General features: G+C 36.3%; 1 protein-coding gene across 1 annotated transcript; it reads right to left on the minus strand.

Annotated features, from left to right (window-relative positions):
• Positions 1 to 825: 825 nt before the first annotated feature.
• On the minus strand, positions 826 to 11,630 carry LOC121525542 (annexin A1-like). Its single transcript, XM_041811585.1, has 12 exons — positions 11,507 to 11,630; positions 11,294 to 11,404; positions 8,690 to 8,795; positions 8,378 to 8,472; positions 8,062 to 8,175; positions 7,802 to 7,892; positions 7,382 to 7,518; positions 5,756 to 5,849; positions 5,110 to 5,205; positions 2,095 to 2,153; positions 1,564 to 1,686; positions 826 to 1,195 (listed from the first exon to the last, which is right to left on the minus strand). The coding sequence occupies exons 2-12, from the start codon at positions 11,360 to 11,362 to the stop codon at positions 1,139 to 1,141; spliced, it is 1,041 nt and encodes a 346-aa protein (XP_041667519.1). The 5' UTR covers positions 11,363 to 11,404; positions 11,507 to 11,630; the 3' UTR covers positions 826 to 1,138.
• Positions 11,631 to 11,884: the final 254 nt, after the last annotated feature.

The following is an 11,884-nucleotide window of genomic DNA, read 5'->3' on the forward strand; positions in this document are numbered from 1 at the left end:
AACATTAAAGTCTTGTAATGTTTGCAAAATTTTTCTTTTTTTTTGTCTTACTTTTTTAAATAGGCTACTTTATTGTGGATACAATTAGATAACTCAGACACCAGTTTCATTTAGTACAATTTATATAGGTTATGCCCTAAAAAAAACAGTATTTTTACTTAGTCCCATGGTGTTGAATTATGATGGGAAGATAGCCCTACTGTTGAGCATTTCCCTTTAAATGCTCTTTTATTCAACAGTGGGGTTTTGTGCATTCTAGTTCAAAATCATTTAGCAGTCATATTAAGTAATCCTCTAAACTGTCCTGCTGGGATTCGGTCTTGGATTTGAATCAGACAACTGCAGACTACTTAGTAGTGGGGTATAAGTGGTCACTATATTTTTCTTTTGTATCCTGTCTGATTCAAAATTATCTACCACATTAGAAAGTATTTTATGACATCATTTTTGTCAAAAATCAAAAAAAAAATTTATGTGGTCTGCATTCAAACTACTAGAGCTCCCATGAGGCTTTGACGGTAATTCTCAGAAACAAAAACAATGGTAATACATTTCTTTTAAATAAATCAGTCTGGCTATCCTACTATTTTAGGGTTCCCTTATATAACCTATATTCCCTCTTTCAATTATTTCCCCATTTCTTAAATATTTGAATGTAATTTATGGAAACATTTCTAACTTCTATACCTCAATGTACAAGTGATAGAACATCAAATCATAATCTTGTTATATCAAAAACATAAATACAGGTAAGAAGAAAAACAAGGATAGAGCAACCTTTAATCAGATTTTTCAGAAACAGTCATAAAAACGTCAGGGTTACTGTATATTTCCTTTATTTCTCTCAGTCTCACAGTAGAGTTTTTTAATCCCAACTTCATCCCTCTGATTTTATACATGTGCAAAAACACATAGAAAGAAAATAAACGCGAACTGTTAAAAACATATTGAAAAGAGTATCACCGTAATGAAGCTGTTTCACTAGAAATATGTTCAGAAAGAGGCTAATGATGGTGATAAAAATCAGCTCTTTAAGATATTTTAATTTGATAAATCATAGTAGTTCTACAATATGTGAGACTTTAGTATCTTTTGGTAGACAGACTTTAAAATTCAGTGAGAAGGTACAACCAGAATTTCAGAAAGGTCCACACAGCCCCAGCAGGACAGCCTGATAATGTCCATCTGTGTCATTCTGTGAAAAAAGACAAAGACATAATCAGCTGAAATGCTCTGATACAACCCAGTACCTGTTTCATCCCTAAATCAGTGATTCTCAACCTTAGGGTCCCAGCCTCTGCAGGGGTTGTGAGAGAATTCCTATGGGGCGCCAGGTAATTGAAAAGCATTTCTAGGCTTTATGAATGTCATAGAAATAGATTCAGGGCCAACAGGTGCATAATTGACTTACTTGTCAATCAGAAATATTTATTAATCACTCCTCATGAACATAAAAGTTGGTATTTTGGGGGTTTGCTGTTCAGAACGGTTGAGAACCAAAATAAAAGAAACAATGACAGCCATTCAAGAAACTGTGAATACTGAATAGTTTTGTGACTTTACCACTATGGAGTCCTGCAGGCTGACTCCATACATAGCCCTGTACTCCTCAACGATCTTCTTCAGGTCCACCTCAGAGCGGCTCACCAGCACTCGGATCAGAGTCTGCTCACATGTCCCATGACCCTGAAAGAACAGAACAGAGGATGAATCACCGCAAATCCCCTCAATGTGCAGGTCTTCAGTGTTCAAAGTTACAAGTATAGCCTCATACATTATGTAGGTTATGTTTTGTTTTTTTTATAACAAGGTTATAACATAACCTTGCAGCAAACTTTGCTACGTAAAGTATAAAGAGTAAAAGAGTTGGCTATCGGATGCTAATGTTGCAGCCAATTTCAATTCAATTCACTTCAATTGTATACCTCCCAGAGGTATTTAACTTCAAAGAGGTAGTTCTAGTTTAAAAGAAACAGGACATAATTCAGGATTTTACATAATATGTAGACATATTTACATACCTAAAACACACACTCAGACACAGATATATTCTCTTACATACACTATATGGACAAATGACGTATTTATACATACGTCCATAGCCTTATGGAGCTTCTCAGCAAAGAAAGCTGGTGTGTTCCAGGCACATTTCACTATGAAAAAAAACAAACATGTTGTCAGTAGTTATTATATTTATATGGAATATAATGACTATAAATTGATTAAAAATCTCAACAGATTTATAATTACATAAATATGTTCCACACATGCACCTCAGACAAATTCAGACTGACTGTTTACCTGTTGCAGAGTTTAAGCCTGATCAAAAGAGTCTTCACTATGTAATAATTTTTTTCTTGGTTATTTTCTAAGATGAATTATTTCCATGTATGCTCATTTTTGTAGACTGCATGAAACACTTGATTTTAGCTGTTGCTTTTTAAAAAATAAAATATAAATAAAGGTAACTAATGTGATGAGCAGAGGATAGGCATCAACAGGAGTTTGATCAGACAGAAGTAAAAACATTTCTGAAAAAGTTGGTGCTTGCTGTGCAGCTGTACTAGTTTGATTTTTTTGAGTGCATTATTTAATAAGAAGATATCATTGCTGAGGTCAAGCCTGTTTAGTTTTCAAACCTGTTTTTCCCCTCACATTGCTCAGGTGTAGCTGGAATCGTTTTCTTTGACTATACTTTCTATAGTTCAAGGTTTTCTGCAGCCCCTTTGCGTTTTTCTGCTCTTCCTGTCGCATTTTCTGTCTGGGTACCAGATGTTGCATGACTGAGGCTTTACAGAGCAAAGCTGTTTATTTTTGTTGTGCTGAGTTCAGGCCTTTTTGTCGGATCTTTAATGCAAATAACTGTCTCTCAAAAATGTCCTTCATTAAGCCCATGCAATATGCGTGTACAGTGTCAACTCAACTGCTAAACTTTGCCTTGATCTGAACCCAGCTTCTGATGATTCCAAGCATAATGAGCAGGCTTTAATAGAATTTGCTAAACATATGTTAATGCCAATGAACATAATTCCTTGAACTTCCATTATTCCAGATTCATGATCAAATTAAACAGAACTTTTGGACCTTAAGAACAACATCTGCAGAACAAAGCCAACTCACTTCACACATCGGCTGCATTTCTTGTTAACAGCATCAAATATCAATTTAGCAAAACTGTAGTCAAGATTTATCAATGTTGGAATTATTAAACACATGTTAATGAGGGTTTCCTGCCAGTGTTGGTTGTAAATGTAGATAACTGAAACGGTAACATATTTTAGTTCATGCTTTACTGACAGAAAAGCTGAATGTCCAGCTGTATCAACAGTAATATACCAGGATACACTGCATGCAAGCAGATGCAGCTTTTGCCTCTTACTATTTATGTTTGCATACACTGTTGAATCAAGCTCAGACCATGTCCACCTCCACCTGTGGTCAGACCTGCCCACAGAATTGGCTGAGCCCTTGAAAACTTGGAGACCGGGCCCTCCAAAGTTGTGGTTTATTGATGATGTCAATGCATGTGTGCTAGGTCAATAGCATCAGAGCTAGCATCCTGGCTAATAATGGGGAGCTGGAAAGTGTGTCAAGCTGATGTTGGAATTATTTCGTCATACTACTTTTTAAAAAGTTTAACCTCTTTTTCCCTCAATTATTGCCAGCGACTTTTGCCACTTTAAATCCATTTTTGCTGCTTTTTTCACAATTTTTGGCTTTTTTTGCTGGTTTATTTTTTTCCCACTGATGGTGGCCCATTTCTGTCACTTCTTTTTGCAACTTGTAATCCATTTTGCAGCTTATTGGCATTTTTATTGCCGTTTTAAATCAATTTTGTCATATATTTGCCATCTGAAACCCATTTCTTCACTTTTTTGTCCACCTATGGCCAATTTTTGCAACTTCTTTTTCACCACTTTTGCCTTTTTTGCCATTTCTTTTTGCCACCTTATCCCATTTTGCCAATTTTTCTACCATTTATTTTCCATTTTTGCCACTTTCTGCAATTTTTTGCCCATTTGCAACTTCTTATCCATTTTTTTGTCAATTTTTACAATTTTTTTCAAATAAAAGTTTTCTCAGTTTCTTTACTGCTTAAAGCCATTTTAGATGTTTCACTAATTTTTGACACTTCTCACCCATTTTTTGTGCTTTTTTTTTTTGCCAATTTTAACCTATTTTCTCCACTTTTTTGCCTCTTTTTGCCACTTCTTTATACAACCATAATCAAAATTTTGCCACTTTTTAACACTTTTAGTCCATTTTCACACTCTTTGCCACTTTTCACATATCCCTTTAATGTCATTTTGCCACGCTCCATCCCTATTTTTTTTTTTACTACTTTCCTCCATTTTTTTTGTCTCATTTCTTAGTTATTCAATCATTTTCCAATAAAAATTGACTCAGTTTCTTCAAATTCATTTTCTGGCATCCAGATATTTGTGCACATTACGGCCTATTAATGAATGCCGACATTGCGTTCCTGATCATTTAGTTCATCATGTCCATCTGCATTGTTAACATTACAAAAAAGAAGGTAGGCTAATTCTGTTTCTAGAGTTTTAAAAAAAACTTTATTGTGCTACAGCATAAATAAACACAAATTATTTTTTGTTGCTTTGATAAGAGTGGTTATTAGTCATGGTAAAAAAAAGAATATTGTTATCACAGCTTTACTTTACAATGGACCACGATTTTGCTGACCTCCATGGGCCGCTTTTCATGTGGTCATAAAAGTTACTGCATAAATGACTTTAAAAATACATGTAAACATGTTAGGGAGAATATTGTATATCCCTTCATTGCATCCTTTAGAATCTACCAAAAATCCATTCAATGAAGATAAGTGAAGAGTCTAAAAATTTGTAAAGAAACACTGTTTGATTATAATTACTGTAATTATGAAGCCAGTTTGCTTAACCAAGACTCTTTGTGCGTTGCCCTGACACTTAAGCAAACAAAACACACCTGTTCAACATTTGATGACTTATTAATTCCAACCAAGTACACTGAAACACATGATATCAAACAACCAACAATTGCAAGAAAACTCCTTAATAAGGAAAATGAGACAAATATGTTCAATTTTTTTTTTTAAATCGTCCTTACCGATGTCAATAAGACAGTCTTCAATGTCTCCCCTCAGCTCCATATCCAGGGCTTTAGGCAACGTCATGTCACTGCCCAGTGCGTACTTCTGGAAAGCTGAAGCAGGTAAAAAGGAAGCCACAGGTATTTAGGATGAGTAGTTTTTGTAATTATAGTAGAGGAATGTGTTCAATGCAAATGTCTTAAAAAGCTGTGGAAATAGAATCTTACAGGGGAGCGAGTTTTATTACATCTTATTTAAAACTGTTACTGGTCTATTTATTTTATAGCTTTAAGCAACATCTGACATATGTAGTGCAAAGAAGAATCTTAAGATCGAAAATTGCAATGTTGACAGAGAATATGTGCTATTATAAACCAACAAGTTAAAAATATTCTGCCAAAAAGAAACTATAACTCCATGTGGATGTATTCATTGTTGTTATAAACAGACAATGGTCTCCATGGATGATAAAGTCGTAGTAAGACTAAGAAATGTGTCTCTGTTTTGTTCCTAAACTCCTGGGTGTGTTCTCCTAGGTTACCTGCAGGTGTGGTTCCACCTGTTTTTCCAGGTGCTGGTGTTCGAACTGAAGGATTTTGGCTTTTTGAGCGTTTGGTGAGTCATATCTAACAGCTGAGAGGACTGGCACATTCAGATACTCACTCTTACAGAGATGCTTATGGTTACGATGGGTCAGGATGTTGATGAAGGTGCAAACGTCGATTCCTTCAGGATGCTCAGCTGCCTCAAACAGAGTCTGCAGGAGTAGACATTCACATGTCAATAGGGGTGGTTCTGATGGAGGATTTACATAGTCAGATCTGACTGGACAGATCTTGTCTGTGGTCCACGACTTTCTTCATGCCCATTGGTCTATATTCTCCTTTGTAGCAAAAGAGATGAACTACCCAATTAAACTATTTGACCTCCGGAATTGGAATAACAGTTTAATATATAAAAGAACTTTATCCATCCTCTTTCTCACTCATTAGGGCTGCATTATGAGGACTTCAAACGACTTAAAGGCCAGCTAGGATGCTGCTCTTCCTATAGCTCAACAACAGTGGGACAATCCACCTTAAATTTAGTCATGCACACACTCAGTAGATTGATTAGTACATGAGCTATTTTCAAAATTTCATTAACACATGAATAAATCATTAATAAGATTCATGATTTATTTGGAGAAAACAGTCTGAAGCCATCTCTTAACAGACTGGTTCTATCCAAAAAGCTTTGTGCATTCGGTTCACAGTAACGTCTGCGTGTCTGCTCCTCATCCTCACTGCAGCTCTATCATAGACTAAATCTGTAATACATACTTCATTGTTGTGCTCATTTACATTTCACCTGAATGGATCACTTTTATTAAAACAAATCAGAATTGTAGTTTAAACTTTAATAAAAGAGACTATTTATTTAAAAAAAAAAAAAAAAAAGGTCAGGTGTCAATTGTGGTCAGGCCCATAAATAGCAGGCTGGGAACGGAGAGAACATGCGCAGGCTCAGGGAAGGTCAGGGTGGAATTTTTGGGTCTGACTGAAGCTCTGATGAGTACTTGACATACAATACCTATAAAAGTATTCTACCCTTTTGATGCTTTACACTTTTATTGATTTTAGAAATCAATCATGGTCAATATAATTTGCAATTTTTGACAAAACCCTGCAAAAAAACTCTTTAATGTCAAAATGAAAATAATTATCCTTAAAGTAATGTCAGTTATACAAAAATATGTTACATAAAATAAGTGACTGCATAGATATTCAACCCCCTTAAAGTGACAGAGCTAATTCAACTGGCCATTAGTAGTCTCACAATTAGTGAAATGAGGATCAACTGAGTACAATCAGTGAACATCCAAGGGGGTGAATAGTTTTCATAGGCACTTCATATGCTGTGACTGCAGTGTAACATGTAGCCAAGATAAGAAGTTTTTGTTGATATATTTTATTTTATTTATTTTTCATTTTCTAGAAATCTTTAACTTTCCATGATACATTTGACTGGTAAATTTATTTGTTTTATTTATTTAAAGTTATTTAACCAGGAAAGCCTCATTGAGATTAAAAATCTCCTTTACAAGAGTGTCCTGGCCAAGACAGCAGCAAGTCAAACTAAAAGAAATAAGGGTACGGTTTTTATGTCAGAAAATACTACAAATGCTTGTTCAAGGTAGGATGAGCAAAAAGTTAAGATGCCCATGTTTGTCAAAGATAAAAACAAACCAAAAGTTCCTCTCAGGAGTTTTATGATTCTCTCTCTAATGAGGGATTTTCCTCGTTTTACCTCTGTGTCCTTATGAACCTGATCCATGTCAACTTCATCGCACTCGTCTTTTTCAGCCTTCAGCATTTCCAGAAGAGCTGTGGTAAAGTCTCCTCTGGTCTCATCTTTAATGACCTCTTCTAGGTCATCTTCGTACACTAAAGGACAAAAATACAAGTACAGACTTTGCAACATAACAGAGATAACTATAGTATAACTTAGCAAAGTATGCTGACAGGGTTAAGAACTGTTGTTTGGAGGATTACAGTCCTTGTTAGTGTTATTACAGAGCTGCATTGTCTGGGAATTCAGATTTGCTCTACTGCTGTGTCTTTTAAACAGACATGTAAATAGCAAAGATGTTTTGTAAAATCTGAAAACGCTTCAGGGCCTCAAAGTTCAGTACATGCAAAACAAGAGCAGCATGAAAATGGTCCAAACCTTCTTTGTAGACCCTCTTTATTTCCTGGATTTCTTCATTTGTTCTTGTAGCCAGAATCTCCGTCAGCACGTCTTCATCTGTGCCCAGACCCTGTCGGAAAACAACTTTTTCAAGTGGCTAAAACAGTACATTTAAGATTCATACTTTTCTTTTAGACTGGGAAGCAGATAAGTTGTAAGACAGAAATAATGCTATATATTTCACATAAAGTTCCTATAAAGTCCCAGTGAGAAGTTTGATAAATGAAGTTGATATTTACCTTTGTAGCCTCCCTGAGTTCATAGGCATCAAAGCGAGCAGGTGTCATGAGCAGAGCAAGGGTGACATCCTCTAAATCGCGCCTGAGCACTGACTCCAGAGCATCCTCCAGCTTCTACAGAAACACAGAAAGCAGACACATGAACACTTCCAGACATTGCTGCTTGTGACAATCATGACATTTCAAAACGTTTTTCATTTTATTGGTGTGTATAATCCTCCCTACTAGAAGACGTTTTAATACTACTGGAGCCTGCAAAAACAGGAAACTATTGAAATGTTTTTTTTCTTGGTTTTACTTGTAATGAGTTACTCACCTCGCCACTTGAAGCTTCATAAACAACTTTGATTTTCTGTCTCTGCTCGTTGGTTCTCTTCACCAGGACTGAAACGATCACATCCTCGTCCACATCTGTCAGGGGCAAATTTTAACTCCAAGTTACCGTCTTTTAAGCTGCAGGGCCATGGACCGTGTTAGGGCACATTTGAGTGCCACATTTTGTGATTTAAAAAAACATCTAAAGAAAATTATTTAAAAAAACAAAGTAGCAGCAAGTCTAGCATTCAGCTCAGAATGGCTTTAGTCTCATTGAGTTATTAATTCAGTTATGTAACATTTAGCCACCCACTGTCATGTTCAATAGCAGACTGGAGAGTAGCAGCATCACTGCTGGCACTGAAGTTTGGATACTCAGCAACCGTTCCAAAATACTTGGGTTTCTCCTTACCTTTCACCTGAAACAACAAGTAAAACAGAAACATTTTTCAACTCTTGTGTTGCAACCCCTTAAAATTCAAAGTTGCAAACTCCTGTTTTGACGATAAAAGCACTCTATCTAAGTATAAGGTGCAAAGTTAAATGGGCTATATCTGACTATAATTTTCTGTTAAAGGTGTGGCAGAGTCACACCAAGCAAAAAGGCTGAAATAGATGGGCAGATTATTCATTGGTTTTGAGGATAAGGGGAATCAAACCAATCAGTGTCAGCTCTCATTCCGTATAAGAGCCGGGCGCACATGCAGGCTGGTGAGTTGGTATTTACACTGAGCAACTAAGTTTTTATTCTTAAACATACCTAACTCTGGCCAAATATTTAAACTTGTCTCCTATTAAGGTGCCACTGATCACCAGTATTTGAGGTAACATGTTACAAAATAATTCATTAGTGGACTCAGACAAGTTTTTTGTTGTAGAGAGTAATGTAACAAATTACTTTTGCAATTCAAGTAATTCGTTACTTTTCTCATAAAGTAATCCACCCTATTTCCTTTTCCTTTTTGTCATAAATAAATAAATGGATTAAAAAAGTAAATCCTTGAAAACTCTGCAAATTGTTGGTTTCTTTACTACCTGTTGGTATGTATCTTTGTGCCAGTGGCAGGTAAACACAGCTCTGTCATTCTGTGCATCTGGCTGGCTGATTTTGCTAGTGAGATGGCAAAGACGATGGTATTACACAGTAGAATTAGTAGAATGATCCTCATTATGCTGGATTTTCAGAAAAAAGGGATGCAAAGCATAGTACATGTTTGTTAAAAAGCTTGTATTGTCGACCTTACTAGAGAGCTCTTTCAGTGAGGCATTCAGCATTACGCACAGCCTGTGTGTAATGCACAAAAAACTTTGTGTAATTCTGTATGACTCTGCCATGTTTGTTGTCAGATTGTGAGCATCTTAGTGAGTTGTTAAAGGTTATCACATAGGTTTTTATGTGATATCAATAAGCTTCAGAGTTGCAGGTTAAGGGCCCTAAAATAAACTGTGAAATTATGGTTAAGTCCACACTAACAGTACATAGGCAAAGTTCACCTGGCCTCCTGCAGCTGGCTTGTACTATGAGTTGTTGAAGGGATTTTGCATTTTGGTAATGCAAACAAAATCTATCACACACATTTGATATAGAATATAAACACTGAATTTCAAAATGATTTAATTTCAATTTTACTCAAGTATTCCCACAACATCAGAAACAATTAAAAAGATGAAGAGAACATCTCTGTATGAGGCACAAGAACCATTCGGCCTTTTGCATTATCACTCCTCATTTTAAGATAAGCACGTCTCTGGGTACTAGGTGTGCAAATTCAGTTGCTATTGTGTGCAAAACATAACAACAACAAAGTAGAGCCTAAATGGGGTATGAAATGCAGAAAAGAGCCACAGGTCAGACTTGAACCTTAGCCACCTGTGTACATTGGGTGTGACCTAAACTCTGGGTTGGTTGTTTCTAAACTTCATTGCCAAATACACACCTGTGATCAAGCAAGAATCTAAAGGCACACCAGAGTCTTGTCCTTGCAATGTACCCTCTTTAACATGGGCTTCTGTATATTTAGTTGTTGTGTCATTGTAGTAACCATGGTTGTGCAAACTCCCACAGCACACCTTCACCTGCCCCAACGCACACCATTTGGGAACCACTTCACCAGGCAAACTGTGCTGTAATAGCATAAAGTTAGTCATTTAAATTGCAAAGTAACACACAGTACAGTTCTTTATTACCTAAAATGTACACTCAAAGCTCTGGTACAATGAGTTTCCTTTGAAATATTGTATACATGTTTCCTTAATAAAATAAATCAATTACATGCCAAGTGACTGATGCTCCTAAAAATGTTAAGCCCAGTCATCTCGGCTTTTAGTTTATGTGTTAATTTAACAAGTTAATTCAGGTGAAGTTTTCATTATCCCTAACTTCCTTTCATTAGGTTTAGTTTTGAGCTTTTACACAAATTACAGCTATGTATAAAAGTCACTGGTGAGAGATCATATTTTACCCATGTGGACGTTTGTTTTGGCTGAAACATGATAAATATGGAACATTATTTTTCTTGTCGGTTTTGGCTGAGTTTGGCTCATGGTAAAAATAGGCTTGCTTTCTTTCCTTAAGATTCTTTGTACATAAACACATGTATCACCCTTGCAAGATCGTCTGAAAGCCCTGACTTGTTAGCATGCATACTGAAATGAAAGTCATGCCCAAAAGCAAAATTAACGAAACACATGGGCTTGTAAACCACACCTCTATCCTGTGCCATGAGACTCCATTTATAAAAACATAAATTTTTTCACCAGCATCATTGTGAAAGACAAGAAATTCTAACCATAAAATGGTCTATAAATAGAAGCCAAAGAATCAAATGGTCCATAAATTGAAAAAAGATGTTCCAGTCTAATGTTTCATAGAAATGTCATTAAACCGCTGATGCATTCTGGAAAATCTGAAACTCACCTTGACAGTTTCTTCATCGATGTCTCGATTATGGATGATGTTTTTGAAGAACCTCCTGAACAAGGACATGTTGACTTGGCTGGCGAGTCAAAACCAGAATAAATACTACCTCTGTACATGTAAAAAAAAAAAAAAAAGGACAAAGAAATACGTCATTTTGGATAATTTCAGTATTCTTCTTCTTCATAATTATTCATTAGATATAAGCCTCACCTGTTCTGCTGCAGCTAGGCGTCACACCCCAGTTTGCAGTGCTCAGGAGTCTCTATTTAGCTCACCCTACTGTCTCCACCCATCTTTGTGCAGGTGATTTTCAGGCAGTTTAACTTGCACCTGCAGAGGATCAGCCAATCACCAGCCTCCTCTTAAAGACAACATTCCTGTGTGGTGACAAGAGGACCAGTCTCTGCTGACAGGTTAGGTGACTCTGTGGTTGTGTAAGCGGGTTCAAACAATTTATCATCAGCACAGACACGCGGGGAACAAGGACAGCCAAGACGGAGGGAGCTGTGGTTCATTTTTTAAAGTAACCACTTTTTACATAATTATAGGAGTGAACCTGATGTTCAGCATTTTTTAACCCTGCTGATA

This window comes from Cheilinus undulatus, linkage group 17 (assembly GCF_018320785.1).
Source record: "Cheilinus undulatus linkage group 17, ASM1832078v1, whole genome shotgun sequence".
Lineage (NCBI taxonomy): Eukaryota > Metazoa > Chordata > Actinopteri > Labriformes > Labridae > Cheilinus > Cheilinus undulatus.